We start from the raw sequence: 15,496 nt of genomic DNA, 5'->3' as shown, positions 1-15,496 counted from the left end.
GACGTGTTCGAGAGGTTTACATACCCAGAGAAGTATAGACGTGCAGAGGGCGGCCGGCCAATCGATCTTGCGCGCTTATCTGACAAATTGCGGATTCGCAACGTTCGGTTAGCGCTCCGATTGACGCGAAACACTTGAAATTCGCGCTTATGTATGATTCATTCTCTTATACCTGATACATATAGCAATGGGTAAGTACGACGAGGGCAAACAAAATTTCCATTGTCCAAGGCGCTTCTTTCAGTGGAGTTTATATTGCGTAAAAGCACAGGTAATATAGTTGCCAAGTGGCGAAGAACAATTTATTAGGTAAACGTGGATAGGTGCCAAAAGGGAAGCCCAGAAAATAGAGAATACTTACGTCATCTATAATTAAATGGAAAAATAAAAAATCTTTGTACAAATTTTTTCTTTCGTTTTTCTCTGATTCATGGGCATATGTAAGGTGGTATACATTTACTTCCCATTCACGTTTGTTCAGCTTTTAAGAATATCATTGTTATTACTCATTTTATTCGTCGAGATTATATACCTATGTATGTATGCGTTGATACACGTGTAAAGTATACGTTGTTTTTACAGCCTCATTGATGTCGGCTCCCTCTATTTTTATGCCTGGGTAAAAAAGATAAGAAAATAAAAAATAGAAGCTGCATAGTACGCGGAAGAGTGAATGTACTATGTGTCATTTTATCTAGCACCCGACTCGTTTGATGGATCTGTTTCACAAACAATTTGATTCGAAGACGATATCTTTGGCGAAAATGAAAATGCAACGCATGCATCAATACATTTTAATAAACGATGCCTAGAAAATTGATTTTCCAAATTTTATAAAAATTGCACACGGGTATACTGTATGATTTTCGAACGAGGTGTCAAAAGTAGCGTGACTTTGAATACCGAGGCATTGTTGTTACACGTAGGTACAACAAGTTACGTAAAACACCAATGCGCTGATGGCAAACACGACGTGACGCGCCATCACCTAGATTTTTCAACCGATGTTCTAAAAATAAAAAAAATGAAAAACCAACTCCAACATCGCGGAAGACAAAAAAAAAAATCAGTAACTAGTGTATACGAGAGAGCCAGAGCTATCTGCAATGGCACAAAGTCGATCGACGTAACAAAGGCGCTACAGAGGGTTTTTGCGATAAATGCGTTAATTTATCCTCTTTACACCGCAGACGTAACGCAAACGTACACGAATCGAGCAATGAAAACGACAAGCGAACCGAGCTCAATTGGTTTCATGACATTACATACATATATACACACACACCTAAAACATGTCAAAGTTATCATCAGAGACATTCGGTGTCGGCCCGTGCGTAAACGATCCGATTGTCTGCACGCATATAGGTATCATATGTATATACATAAAATGCAATGAACCGATTCCGGGCGACGAAGCGCGCACATGACATGTATAATATATTTATACGGTCCGCATCGGAAGGACGGGCTCTTAAACGACGACGGCGGCTGGACCTATACGTATGTATACATGTACTCCTACTGTTAATCGCCCGTCAGCGCAAATCACGTCCTTAGAGCATATACATAATATATTGTGTATATGCTCTAAGAGCGATACAGAGCCCTCGTTGTGTGTGGCCACACAGCATTTATATGGGACATCCCGAGTTTTGCGAGAAACAATTGGTATATATGCACCATTGCAACGAGAAACGGAAGAATCGAGAAGGTTGCGAATTTGACGAAGCTCCGAGTTGGTCCAGTTTGCACCGGAGGTGGGCCGAAAAGTGTTTTTTCATCATTTAATACGCGCTAAAAGTATACATCATGCATGTGGGTTAGTTATCATTACTGCCCGATGGAGTCTCGAACGGCAGATAAGACTACTACGCACACATGCCTAGACGCGTATTGGGTCAATGCTGAGATAGCACTGGTTCTTGTAAATCATCGTTTCGCGACTCGCGCGAGACGATCACGTATGAGTGTGTGCATGCATAGGTACCCAAACACATATACATATACCTTTAGATACGTGGAGCGAGAGTCGGGGAGATAACGGCCGAAACTCGTATGATCTAAATTTCAGCCGAATATATTGAGCGTCAAATTCACTTGGCCGTAACGACGAAATCGATGATATCGGCGCTATACGCGTAGAAAAAAAAAAATCCTCGTACGTGGACGAGAGCGCGGAGAGATAAGATTAGTCATTGGTTATCTGTGGCTTGCGGAGCGTGAAAAATCCAACTCTGTTATTTCATTTCGAACAAACTGCTACTCCGATGAAACGTCCATGCAATAAAATAAACAAAAAAAGCTTTTTTTTTACACGCACGGTTGACGTTTAGAGCTACCTATCTAGTAATATGGTGTGAAATCGACACACGTCACTATAATATACATCCATCGGAGCTTTGAAAAATATCAAGCGTTCTACAGACGTACAACTATGACGATGAATCACGCGAAGCGCGCCCAATTATCATCACCTCGCGACGGAGCGCGTATAAGTACCGCGCACATGTACAAGGAAGATTGTATGGATGGCAACGCGATGGCACGCATACCCATCCCCGGCGGGTGTATTAAATGTATTCGAGCTGATATTATAGCTTTGTCCGAAAATTGAGGTAGATGTGTGTATAGGACAAGCCGTGCAACGTACTCGAGCATTAGACTCGTCAGTTTGGTCGCGAAGCCGGTGGCGCGTGCACGCGCTGGTAAGTGTCCCCGCGAGTCGGTTGTTGTTCGAGTCTCATTTTTATCAAGTGTACATCGTTACGCCACCATCACCTACAACATCAACATACGTATAGGTACAAGTCCCTTATTGTTTTCCATCCCATCCGTCGAAGCTTCATATATAGATACTTACCTGATGTATCCCTGCAGTGATCGGTTCAGACTTTTGATTGACAACTTTTTGGAGGTGCATCAGACGTTACGCGTACTCGGTTTGTTCTCCACGTGCTTCCGCGGCTATCGAGTGACATATTCTGGCTGTGTAACTTATAAGTGTACTTATACCAACCAACAAAATGTCTACAACACCTACACCCGTTTCCATAGAGTCGCGTATATTATATTACACAGTGCGCTCCATTGAAATCGGTTGAAATCGGTAATCAGGTTGTTAACCCCACGTGGGTGCGGGCTTGATTGTTGTAATGTACATACAACGCGTAGGTACAGGTGTGCTTATGTTTGTGATAGGTCCGGGGCGTCGGGACCTCCTCCAAATCGCGTAATAGGTACACACACCTGACTCTATGTATTTAATTTTCCAGTACGCGATAGATATAGTACTATTATCTGCGCTTTGCCAGTCTGGACATTTAAATGCCTAATATATATATATATATATATATATATATATATATATATATATATATATATATATATATACTTACTCTGCTGTACAATGGTGTATTTTCGCGTGCATATTATCTGTGTTTCCTCGTATATTATACGCGGAGCGCGCACATAAGTTCTTGAAATAACAATTGTTGTTGCATAACTCTCGTTCGCTCGATTGACAAAAAAGTTATACTTAGTCTGTAACTGATTGGGGTAGGAAAATTCGTTTACCCCTCTAGGCATGTACTACCTTATATTTTATATACCTATATATGATATTCAGTGGATAGATTTACATTTTTACAGCGGATTCCCAGTCGATTACGTATACATCAACTGCGTTTACTCAAAATGCATTGCATATAGGTATACACGCGCACGTGTGTTTTTTTGGAAGTTGACTTGCGCCCAGGTTGATTGTACCGTCATAGAAATAGTATGGATGACTGTACTGTGAGAGGTGTACCTATAACTTGTTGATATTTTTTAAGGTATATTTTTCGGTTTTTCCCAACATAAGTAGCAATAGAAAATGTGTATATGTATATGCCCTATACTCGTTCGTTTTAATATCTGTTACACAAAGTTTCCTCATTTTCGTTCCACTTTCTCTCTTCACTTTTTTTTTTCTTTCTTTCTTTCTTTTTTTAGCGAAACATAACTATTCGAGTATAAGTTACAAGTATATATCTAATCTTTTGTTTTGAGAAAAAAAAAACTTTCTTCTTTCACTTTACCCTGCAGCATATACAACATCTGACATAACGGAGCATTTCAATTTATATATGTGTGTGTGTTGTTAAAAAAGGCAAATTCAAAAATTTACGAAAAAGTTACGAGTATCGGTACATCACCTACCTGTGATATACACACCTGCACATACAATATTATTGCATCAGTGAAAAAAAAAAAAATTGTTTAAATAGCTTGTCCAAAGCCAGAAACAGACCGAGCGTCAGCATTACGTCCTTGTAACTAATACAAACGATTCCTTGACGCGACTGACTCGCATCGTTGCACTTTACATATTATATATACATGTATACACCTATGCTCATACATACAATATGTCCAAACGATCGCGTAAAATACATAATCCGCCTGTCTTTATTTATACGTTGTACTACGTATGTGTATCATGAGTATTCGTACCGTCGTGACGTGTCTGTAAAGTTAAGTACCTCTAAAGTTACGAAAAACTAAAAAAAAAAAAAAAAAAAATAGATTAGGCTTGCTGTCGCGCGCGCCACTTGACTTGTGCGTTAACATAGCGAGACCCATAAATTAATAGTGGTATATACTTATGCATATGTTTTGTGTACGCACGTGGTAGTTTGTAGACACACGTAGGCAACGAGTGACCCACAGTCCAACAGTTCAATATAACTCGATTAGCCGCGATCTCGATTCTAAATTACAATTGTATCATCCGCGTGCGATTGGCGTTCCCCGAATCGACTGTTGTTTCATTGAGTGTTCCTTTTTCTACGTTTACGTCACCTTGGGGGTACACCTACATTCTATACTGGCTTTACTCGATTTCGTTTGATTTTTCATTTTGGATTTCCATCGTTCAAAGTATACTTGCTTAAGAGTACATTTTTATCCAGAACTTTTTTTATGCTTCGTTTTGTGCAGGTACTTATAGTTATAATATATGCTCGTCATGTGATATACAACATGTAGTTTAGAGCATTGCAAGAGACAAATTAGTTTTACTACCAACAAGTCCCAGTGAAAACTACTCGACTTTTTCCCCGTTCGTGGGCACAATTCGGTTTATCTCCATGCATGCATGCATAAGTATCAATATTTAACGCTATAAATATAGTAAATGAAAATTCCTTTTTTTCTCTACCTATCGCACGCACAAACCAACAGTTACATTTACTCATTGGAGTTACTACATATAATATATCGATTGACTTAATAATTACTACTCTCTTCCGAGCGAGATAAATAATATGCATTATCGTATATCTTGGTAGATTCAAAAAATGCCTATTCTGCCTATCGAAGTTTAATTCCGTATGGATAACTTCGTATCTTATAAAAAAAATTACCGATAGTTTGATACGTGTATAACTTTCGTTAAACGATCGAGGCGTACTTTCCTTGAGAAAAAAAATTTTCAACGGTCTGATTGATGTTATAAAGCATTTGTTGTTATCCACAGTCATCGTTTTGTATTATTTTACAATTAAAGTACACTTACTCATTGGGCATTGAAGAAATAATTAAGTTATCATGTTCTTTATCTAGGAATGATTATTTTATGATTTCGTCGTACAAACTAGCCGATGAGTCACCGCTATATAAAGTATAGGTATCCCACACCCGCATACACTGACATTTGCAAATGACATTTAATCGGAATATTAAAAAAAAAACACGAGTTTGATTTATTAACGGACAATACCTGCGTGTAAAAAAAAAAATGATGTACCAGCTAACAAAACGTGGAAACGTTTACGTTAATTTTAAAAAAGGCCATCATTGAAATTTTTCCGAGCCGTGAAAAATTTTTCTTCACTTTCGATTCAATATACTCATAGTTGAATCCAATACTCATTGAATAATTGTTTTGCTCACGGGATAAAGAACAATTTATTAGAAGAACTTTCATTTTGTTGCTACTCGATACAACTTTTTTTCAAACTCTCCATGAGAAACAGCGATTTTCCGAGTTAGCTCCTTCCTTTCTTACAACTTGTAATTGATAGCTCTTTTTTTCCCATGCAATCAACAATAGCCCAATAACCATCCAATATTAATATCAGAGCAGCGAGTGCTTGCCTCTCATGAGTCATTCCATTAAAAGTCTTTTATACGTGTATATACAATAATTCAAGTATATAAGTATAGATTGTACAAACAAGGGTGTGCGAATGCAAACTTGGTTTACTATATACATCCGCGTCCGGATTCTGGGGTATTATGTTGCGTTGTGTATGTGTACGTTGTATGATAAAATGATAACAACGTAAAATAGTATGGGTGAACAGTTCAAAGTACCGCAGGAAAGTCACCGTATACTTAAGAAGGAATTTTTTTTTTTTTAATCCAAACAGTTTAAAATCGTATACAAGTACCTATACGGTGACTCAAATAAATGTTTCATTGGCTTGTTGACTAGCACGTTGACAACCATTTTACGATGCACACTTTTTTTTGTTTGCTCGGCCCTCCGCAAGTGATGTTTTTCCTACCGTACCAGCATTGAAGTTTTATCAAGCGAATCAGTGAATGTTGTACTTGTGGGACGAAATATAATTTTTTTGCTAGGCCGAGTTTTTTGTTGTTAACTTTTGTAGCGCTCAAGTGAGTTGTTATTATTTAGCAATTTTTAAGAAATTAAAAAAAAAAAAAAAAAAATTAACGTACCAGTAAACAGTGTACCCATCTATACAAAGTGTGTATAGATACCGCAGCATGATGCACAACAGCGCAGTGCAGTATACATAATTATGGGTCTACTCCGCCCCCTCGCTTCCCTTTCCAACTTCAAGTTCATACCATATACCGATACAACAAAACTTTTACCTGCAGTTCCGCATCCGAAAAAAAAACGCAGGATATGTCGCCTTTTCTCTCCGCTTCGTATACATAAACTCGTTGCATTCAATCGTGAATCATGATCGTCTTGAAACTCAAACCTCTACTGCACACAACGTTTGTTTCTCAAATTTCCATGTCTTATCTGTCCACCACATATGTTAGCGGGTCATATACAGTGTAAACACTGGGCAGACAATTTTTTTTTTCTTTCTACCTTTGGTTTCTTTTTTTGGACTGTCGCAAGCGCACTACGTTGTTCCATACTATTAACTATGTAAAATATAAATATCCCATTCTGCTGAAACTTGCAATATTGTTGGCACAGTCTTATGCGCAAAGATCAAGTACATACAAAACGGGCGATTCCTTTCACGGTTTTTTTTTTTTTTTTTTAAATCAATTTTTCTCGAATATAATACTCGTACAGAAAAATCATAAATCGCAATTATTATTTCCAATAATATTGCGGCAATTAGAGATTTCAACATTTTTCACCAATTTTTTGCTAGCTTAATGAATTTCAATATAAATTTAATACAATTATTCAAAGAGGTATATAGTATCCCCTCTTGTTTATCGTGTCAACAGACAACTTGAATCTCCCGTACGTATATTTTTGTCAACAATGACGCAGGCGAACTTATGGCTCTCGAAAACTACTAATATTTTGAAGAAGATTGTACGTTATATTAATCACGGTGACTGTACCAATTCAACAAAAAAAATTGTCCTCAACTGTGATCCACAAAAATTGTTTAGTAAAAATTTTGTAAATAAAAAAAACCAAACAAAGCAAAACGTAGATACTGTTAAAAACTGGGTATTGTCCAAAAGTTTCTCTCTATAACGCCGTGGTTCTAAATGAAAAAGTGTCAAAAAAATTGCAAGTTTTTTAATCTCAACATTGCAAGTTTCTACGGAATGACCCATGTGTTGGAAGACAATGTGTACATCATAGTTACCATACGCTGCGTGGCGTGGCGTGGCTGATGCCTTTGCAACGCATCACGGTGTTGCACATGCATCATCAACGGCAGACACGCACGTCGGGAAAGAAAAGGTTAAAACGCTGATGTGTCTCTCGAGAAGTCTCGGAAACTCTGAACATCTCTCGCGCGCCGGGGCCGCGTTCCAATTTTCTAGTGTACACACAGCATGCAGCTCGATTGGCTTTAATTGACGGCGCCTACAGTTGCTTGTTTTTTTTTTTTTTCTTTACGACTCGGTGTGGTACTTATATTGTGCGTAACAGTTCATAGGTGTATACACACAGAATCGTGTCATTACATTCACCACCTACTATAGTGTGTACAGCCAGCTCCGAGAGTTCCATGTACCATTAAGTTGCCTTATTGCTTCGTTTCGTCAAATCTTTCAATTGTTGCCGTTTAAGGTTCGACTCTTTTGCTCGTTGTGATGTTTTCGTTGTTCTTTGACATCGTAGGAAAAAAAACGGCTGATGGGATGGCACGAAACGTAACATAATCGCACACTCAAAGTGAAAGTGCACCTGGCACCTGTTTTTATACAAACGACTGTCATATGCTACCTACTAAAACTTCGTCTGCTCCCGTCCTTATTCTTGACTAGTGTATAATTTCATGGTGACTCGTCTAAAATACAATTCTTTTTTTTTTTCAGTGTTCAAGTTTTTGTAAAAAGAGCTGCGCTCGAGTTGATTCGAAATGTTCAGCTGGCTGAGCAGAGAGGGTCCTGGCAAACATGAGGTGTACGAAAACGTCACCGAGGGTCTCAAAAACATTTATAAATCCAAGCTACTGCCACTGGAGCAATACTACCACTTCCATGAATTTCACTCGCCCCAGCTGGAGGATCCTGACTTTGACGCCAAACCCATGATACTGCTAGTTGGGCAGTACTCAACGGGTAAAACGACATTTATCAAGTATCTGCTGGAAAGAGACTTTCCTGGCATAAGGATAGGGCCTGAGCCAACCACGGACAGATTTATTGCCGTTATGTACGATGAGAAGGAAGGCGTTATTCCTGGCAATGCCCTCATCGTTGATCCACAAAAGCAGTTCAAGCCACTCACAAAGTTTGGAAATGCGTTTCTCAATCGTTTTCAGTGCTCCACCCTCAAATCGGAAGTATTGAAGGGTATTTCTATAATTGACACTCCAGGAATTCTCTCTGGTGAGAAGCAGAGGGTATGTGTGTGCATGTGTTTTAACAATCATGAACAAATGTCGTCACCATTTATGTCGTTCCTAAAATCGGCCGTGGTTTCTTCGTTTCACAGGTAGATAGAGGATACGATTTTACCGGGGTATTGGAATGGTTTGCAGAACGTGTTGACAGAATTATTCTTCTGTTTGATGCACATAAATTAGATATATCGGACGAATTTCGACGTTCGATAGAGGCACTGCGTGGTCACGACGACAAGATAAGAATTGTTCTCAATAAAGCAGACATGGTGGATCATCAACAGCTCATGAGAGTTTATGGTGCTCTTATGTGGTCTCTTGGCAAAGTTTTACAGACACCCGAAGTGGCACGTGTATATATTGGTTCTTTTTGGGATCAACCTTTAAGATTCGATGGAAACAGGAGGTTTGTATGATTCATATACAGCATCAATTTATCCAATCATTTCAGGCAATGCAGACTCAAAGTTCTGTCACTAATGTAATTCAAGTAGATTTATCGTTAATGAGTTTTTTTGTCATAGTAAAAAGGAGATAATTTGCTTTCAGATTATTTGAAGACGAAGAACAAGATTTGTTCAGAGACATGCGATCGCTGCCTAGAAATGCTGCACTTAGAAAACTTAATGATTTAATTAAACGAGCTCGCTTAGCCAAGGTAAGCCAAACATGAGTCACGTTGATTTTTTACAATTTATTGTTACATGTAATTAATTAATCAACATCTATCGTTTTTGCAGGTACATGCACACATTATCAGTGCGCTGCGGAAAGATATGCCCACCATGTTCGGCAAAGATAGTAGAAAAAAAGAACTGATTAAAAACTTGGGTCAAATTTACGATCAAATTCAGCGCGAGCAACAAATTTCGCCTGGTGATTTTCCGGATCTCAAAAAAATGCAGGAAAATCTAGCCCATCACGACTTTATGAAATTTAATCAAATCCGACCTAAATTGTTGGAAGTTGTAGACAAGATGCTCTCGGAAGATATCTCAAAACTTATGAATATGATTCCTCACGAAGATATGACTACTACATCCGAGCCACTCATCAAAGGTATGGTAGCAATTGCAACGGCTTTAGATATTGTCAAACTAGTAAGAATCAGTTTAAAAAATTTTTAAATACTTATAGGAGGTGCATTTGAGGGAGTTGAAGATCAAGAAAGTCCATTTGGTTACAAAAAGGGAGAAGGAATTGACGCTGGTTCTAATGAGCCTGAATGGATTGTCATGAAACTTAAACATAAGTACGACACTTTGTTTGAATCGCTTGGTCCATCTGATGGAAAAATTACCGGTGCAGGTAGATATTTTTGATTGATCAACGACTTGCAACCATACTATTAAAATCCATACATATTTTATAAAAATTAATTTACGTTTGATATTTTACAGCTGCTAAAACCGAAATGATTAAATCTAAATTACCAAACACTATACTTGGGAAAATCTGGAAATTGGCAGATGTCGATAGAGATGGATTCCTCGATTCAGATGAATTTGCATTGGCCATGCATTTAATTAAAGTCAAAACGGACGGCTATGAGTTGCCTACGGAATTACCAAGTCATTTAGTACCACCGTCTAAACGCGACATATAGATAAAATTTATCAAAATTTTTGTATTTAAAATGCATATTTGCATGCTAGCAATCATTGCTCCTTTTTAAAAACTATTCTTATTTTGAAAGGACGAAGTAAAAGAGAATTTGAGTAATTTTCTGTTCTGAATCAAATAAATGTGCTTGTTGACGAAACGAGAGGAGAAAATGATATTCTTAGATACGTAATGGTTAATAAAAAGAGGTGTATATTTTCAAATCTACATGTGATTGTAAATGCGACTGATTAATGTGATTCGAATAAAAGTGTCACATAATTAATAACAAAGGATCATACATTCGATATTTACGAAAAGAAAAAAGGAATATTTTACGTAAACAATATTGAGTGTTACATTTTATAAAAAATAGAGTTCTAAAGTTAACTAAAATTTGTAAGGATCAATTTTGTAAAAATCGTTCGTATATTTTTTCTGTATTATCAAGTAGTAACACAAAAAACTTTGATAGTATACAGTTACTTGATTTTACGTGTGGACTTATTGGATTAGATTTAAGGTTTTTAACACTTTTTGCAATGTACATGTACAATACACGCACAAAAATATATGTGCACTCGAGTACACAGAAGAGTAAAATTTATACAATGATATTACAAGATGAATTTATTTAAAATGAAAAAAATATTTTTAAATTATTTATTAAAATAAATTGACATAAAAAAATCAATATGCATTTTTTTTTTTTTAACTCCCCCACACTAAAATCAAACTTGATTTTTATTTACATGATTTTAATAATATATTTTTTACTTTTTTTATACAGTTGCATGCGAACCTTACAATATATTTTTATGTTTAACTATTTTTACATGTTATCTTAAAGGTAACGAGTTAAATCGTGAAGAGAAAAACTGACCATTTAACATTAAATTTTATTGGTGTGGGTTATGCATTAAGTAGGGCGTTTAACACACGAGCTCGATATAAATAAAACTATCAAACCAATTGTAGTGTGATTATAATAAATTTGGTATTTCGACAGTCAGTCTGGTCAGCTGTAGGTAGCATTTAAATTTAAATTTTTCAGGTGCTGCTGATTATGAAGTAAGTACTTGTTGTATTAAGTCAATTTAGATATACCGGAGCAAAAATATATTTATTTATCACTTACTTGCGAAAAAAAATTACATGGTTACCTTTATTACTTTTTTTTTTTTTTTTTTTGACATCGTAAATTCAGTAAGTATTTTTGAACTCACTCTGTTGGCGCTTTACTTTATACCCACTTTAACCTGACCTAAAAAATTTTCGGTTTCTGACAGAGACGAGAAAACCTGATATAAATGAAAAAAAAGAAGTGAAATTTTTTTAATTATAAATTTTTCTTTTTTAGTTTAGTATTATTTTTTTATTCACAGTTTCAAAAGAAGTCTGAAGAAAGTGTTCAAGTACAAGAAAACAGGATCAGTAGTTATACTTTAGCATTGGTAAAATAAGTGTAAAACAATAACAAATATTGCTTAGTAACCATTAGGGGACAGCAAGAGAAGTTATAAGCTAAACTACGTACCTACTTGTCGAATAAAATAAAAGTACAATACCACAATGTCTTCAGCAGTTATGCTCTCTTTATTATACCAAGTACTTTTGTACTTGAATATGTTCTACTTTGGAATGTTTTCAACTTGTGAATTCTGCATGAAATGTGTAAAGGCTTACAATTTCCCATCAAGTTTTGGTACAGTTTCAATGGAATTTGCACTATTGCTATTTTTAATTACCACAGAAGGAATTAGAATTTATCTAGGCAGAAAAGGAAATTTGTTGGACCATGGTTTGCCTTTTTTATTGGGCCTAGCTCTCAATGTGCCTAGTAGCCTAGCTACTCTTTATTTTCTATTTTGGCAAGACAGAACCTTAAGGTTGGAGCAGATATTGTGTGGTATACAAATGGTCTTGCTAATATCAGAACTCATAGTCGCAATAATGTTCCTTGTGGCGGTTTTTAGACGTCCTGCACCAGAAGGCTAAATATTTTTGGAGACATGTCACCTTTTATACCAAAGATTTTATATATACACATATACCAAAGATTTTAACGCACAAAAGTTCATTGTGGCATATTCATTATTTATTATCAAAAGCATGTTTGTCATTATGATCAAATGTATATCATAATCATCGTTATAATTATTATTTAAAAATTAAATCTTTTACTTGATTATTTACTTAGTTTTAATGAAATGAAATTTGTTCTGTTCCTATTTCGTGCTTAAAATATCAAGTGTGAGATTTTTTTTCCCTAAGTTATGTATTTACAACATGTACAGTAGAAAATAAATATCTTTCTGAAAATATGATTAGTTACGATTTGTTTTTTATGCTAATAGCCTCAGCACGTCGTTTCTTAATAGAGCGCAATCTATTATTGCAATATATACGTAGGAACACTGCCAAAAATACTAAAAATATTCCAAGTATACCTAGTGGTGTAATGTAGTGATGATACAGCAAACACGATAAAAGGATCGCAAACCCCTACGAGTATTGTTGATATAGTCATCTTATTTTTGTTAAATAAGAACATGATCAAAAAATTCAATACGAAAATTATCTTACCTGGCGTACCGTCATCATTATGATGAATGTAACAGCTCCAAAATTCGAAATTGTATAAAATATGTACAATTGTCCCGTTGTAGAGAATACAGAAATTAAAATACAATCCAATATAAAGTGAGGGTACTGGAAAACAAAAATGTTGTTAGTTTATTTTATTTAAGGTTTAAAAAAAGTTTGGTTTAATTGCTTTTACCGTTGTTATGAAGGCTAAAGAATACCATAAGCTAGATTGTTGAAACAATGAAGTTGCTGTCAGCAAACAAGAAAATAAATTAACAGCGCACATCATTTGCAAACTAGTAACACCGTAATCATTGAACAAGGCATTTTGCCAATTGCTCGTAAAGCTGTCCAATGTCATGTAAGCACCCAAAAGTATCACTCCAGAAAATGTGGTAGCACCATCTAAAGATTTAATTAAAAATTATCCTATCATGCATCCACTGGAAAGTGTTTGGAAATATAGTTTTTAAGTTATGTCAAATAACAAGCATTGTACCATTTTTATGATCAGTGCTACCCAACATAAACATCATCATTCCAATGGAAATCAGCACAGCTGTTACGTATTCGTAGTATTCATACTTTGCACGAGATACAATTTTTCCCATGATCATGACAGGAATAATTTTTGAAGCCTTAGCTAACACCTGAGTTGGAAAACTTACGTACTTGAGAGCTTCATATTGGCACCAACTACTCAAGACATTAGAGAACGAACAAAACGCGTATTTGTACAGCGGAATTGTGTGAGGCGGTTGTCTGATGATTAATAAACAGACTGCAGATATGAAAACTGCAAGCACTCTATTTATAAAGACTAGAAATTGAGAGTCTTTAAAATGACTTGTGTTACCACTTCCATCATCATATTTCTGAAATAAAGATAATTGAACAAATGATTTTGCAATTCATTCGATCCATTACAGAATATCAGCAAAAACAAATTGACTGCTATGATAAAGTTACCTGAGTCATGATTTTTTCCTGCAAGTAGCCCCATGTCAAATAACTAACTTGCAGTCCCAAAAAGCAATGAATCAGTAATAATGAATCTTGAAGAAAAGTTCGCTGCGAGTGACTATTAGTTGGTGTGGGTGAATAGTGTGAAGAATCAAGCAATCCTTGATCTCCACTTCCCACAAAACAAGAATGGACTAGTCTGGGCAGGCATCCTTTGCCTATTGAAAAGAAAATAATTCACGATCATAAATGATTGTTAATAAACAACGTATTTTTCTGTCATGAAACAAAAATTTAATTGCGACTAATGAACCTTGAACAATACTCACCTCTCCTTTGGAAGTATTTACTTCTTCTAACATACTTGAAAATGAGGTATCCTGGTAACAACACAGTGGCATAGCCACAAAAATTTAAACAAAATCTAATGATCCAACTGTAATAAGTTTGTGAACTAATTATATTTTCTCCACTTCCAATGAAAGATTTGATTATATGCGTCGTACTGTATATGATGCATAGTGAAAACAAAACTATGAGGCTGTGAAAGAAAATAAAGACGAAGTCACATAAGAGTGATCATTTTTATTTTTATATGTATATTAATACGTAAACAATTAACGGTATGTTTTTACCAAATTATAAAATCACCCGCATAATTGCCCATAGTTGAGGTTAGCCTACGGAACTAGCTGTGTCTAGGCTCTGGAAATCTTTAACAGCTATTGATTAATGAATAAAAGAATAACTCTTTTATTGAGCATTTTATTGAACAAATCATAGAACTGAATTATGTTGTGCCATCACAGGGCCAAAGACACACCGTAAGTGGGTCTCGAATTGTTGATATTTCTCGGAGAGTTTGACTGTTGTGCGCGCGAATCACGCGAATAGGTAAAGTAGGTACGGTAGCTGACATAAAAACTAAGTATATTGAATGTATAATACAAATTTTCTTGGAACACTTTAATTAACAACTACATGACCCACTTAATCTTTAATATTTACGTTTACGGATAAATCTTTATAAAAATATAATTATGTCCAATAATTACCGTGCGTGCAGCAGTTAGACCTATAGATTGGAATTTAAATTGGAAAATAATTTTTTTAAACGAGAAACGACAAAAATATTTTTTAATATGTTTATATTTACATAATCGATTGCTTTTATACACAATAAGTTTTTATTAAATATTTACACTCAAGAAACCCTTTTCTTTGACCGCACAATAATCATTTAATAGTTGGTATACTAACTGTGCAGCTCA

At 35.7% G+C, this 15,496-nt stretch overlaps 3 protein-coding genes across 3 annotated transcripts; 2 read left to right on the top strand and 1 right to left on the bottom strand.

Annotated features, from left to right (window-relative positions):
- Nucleotides 1-2,711: 2,711 nt before the first annotated feature.
- On the top strand, nucleotides 2,712-11,333 carry LOC106642243 (putative achaete scute target 1). Its single transcript, XM_014356949.2, has 7 exons — nucleotides 2,712-2,801; nucleotides 8,542-9,071; nucleotides 9,164-9,477; nucleotides 9,621-9,729; nucleotides 9,812-10,130; nucleotides 10,209-10,379; nucleotides 10,472-11,333. Exons 2-7 carry the CDS (start codon nucleotides 8,586-8,588, stop codon nucleotides 10,675-10,677), a joined length of 1,605 nt encoding a protein of 534 aa, XP_014212435.1. The 5' UTR covers nucleotides 2,712-2,801; nucleotides 8,542-8,585; the 3' UTR covers nucleotides 10,678-11,333.
- A 639-nt stretch (nucleotides 11,334-11,972) lies between these two features.
- On the top strand, nucleotides 11,973-12,977 carry LOC106642247 (transmembrane protein 216). Its single transcript, XM_014356957.2, has one exon. The coding sequence runs from the start codon at nucleotides 12,246-12,248 to the stop codon at nucleotides 12,669-12,671; it is 426 nt and encodes a 141-aa protein (XP_014212443.1). The 5' UTR covers nucleotides 11,973-12,245; the 3' UTR covers nucleotides 12,672-12,977.
- LOC106642246 (adenosine 3'-phospho 5'-phosphosulfate transporter 1) lies at nucleotides 12,759-15,091 on the bottom strand. Its single transcript, XM_014356956.2, has 7 exons — nucleotides 14,861-15,091; nucleotides 14,555-14,766; nucleotides 14,232-14,443; nucleotides 13,762-14,137; nucleotides 13,456-13,667; nucleotides 13,260-13,385; nucleotides 12,759-13,178 (listed from the first exon to the last, which is right to left on the bottom strand). The coding sequence occupies exons 1-7, from the start codon at nucleotides 14,890-14,892 to the stop codon at nucleotides 13,005-13,007; spliced, it is 1,344 nt and encodes a 447-aa protein (XP_014212442.2). The 5' UTR covers nucleotides 14,893-15,091; the 3' UTR covers nucleotides 12,759-13,004.
- Nucleotides 15,092-15,496: the final 405 nt, after the last annotated feature.

Source organism: Copidosoma floridanum, unplaced genomic scaffold, assembly GCF_036245765.1.
Source record: "Copidosoma floridanum isolate Cflo_tuat_1 unplaced genomic scaffold, Cflo_Japanese_pri ptg000013l, whole genome shotgun sequence".
Taxonomy (NCBI): domain Eukaryota; kingdom Metazoa; phylum Arthropoda; class Insecta; order Hymenoptera; family Encyrtidae; genus Copidosoma; species Copidosoma floridanum.
The sequence above is the reverse complement of the archived record's forward strand: the minus strand, read 5'-3'. Positions and strand labels throughout refer to the sequence as shown.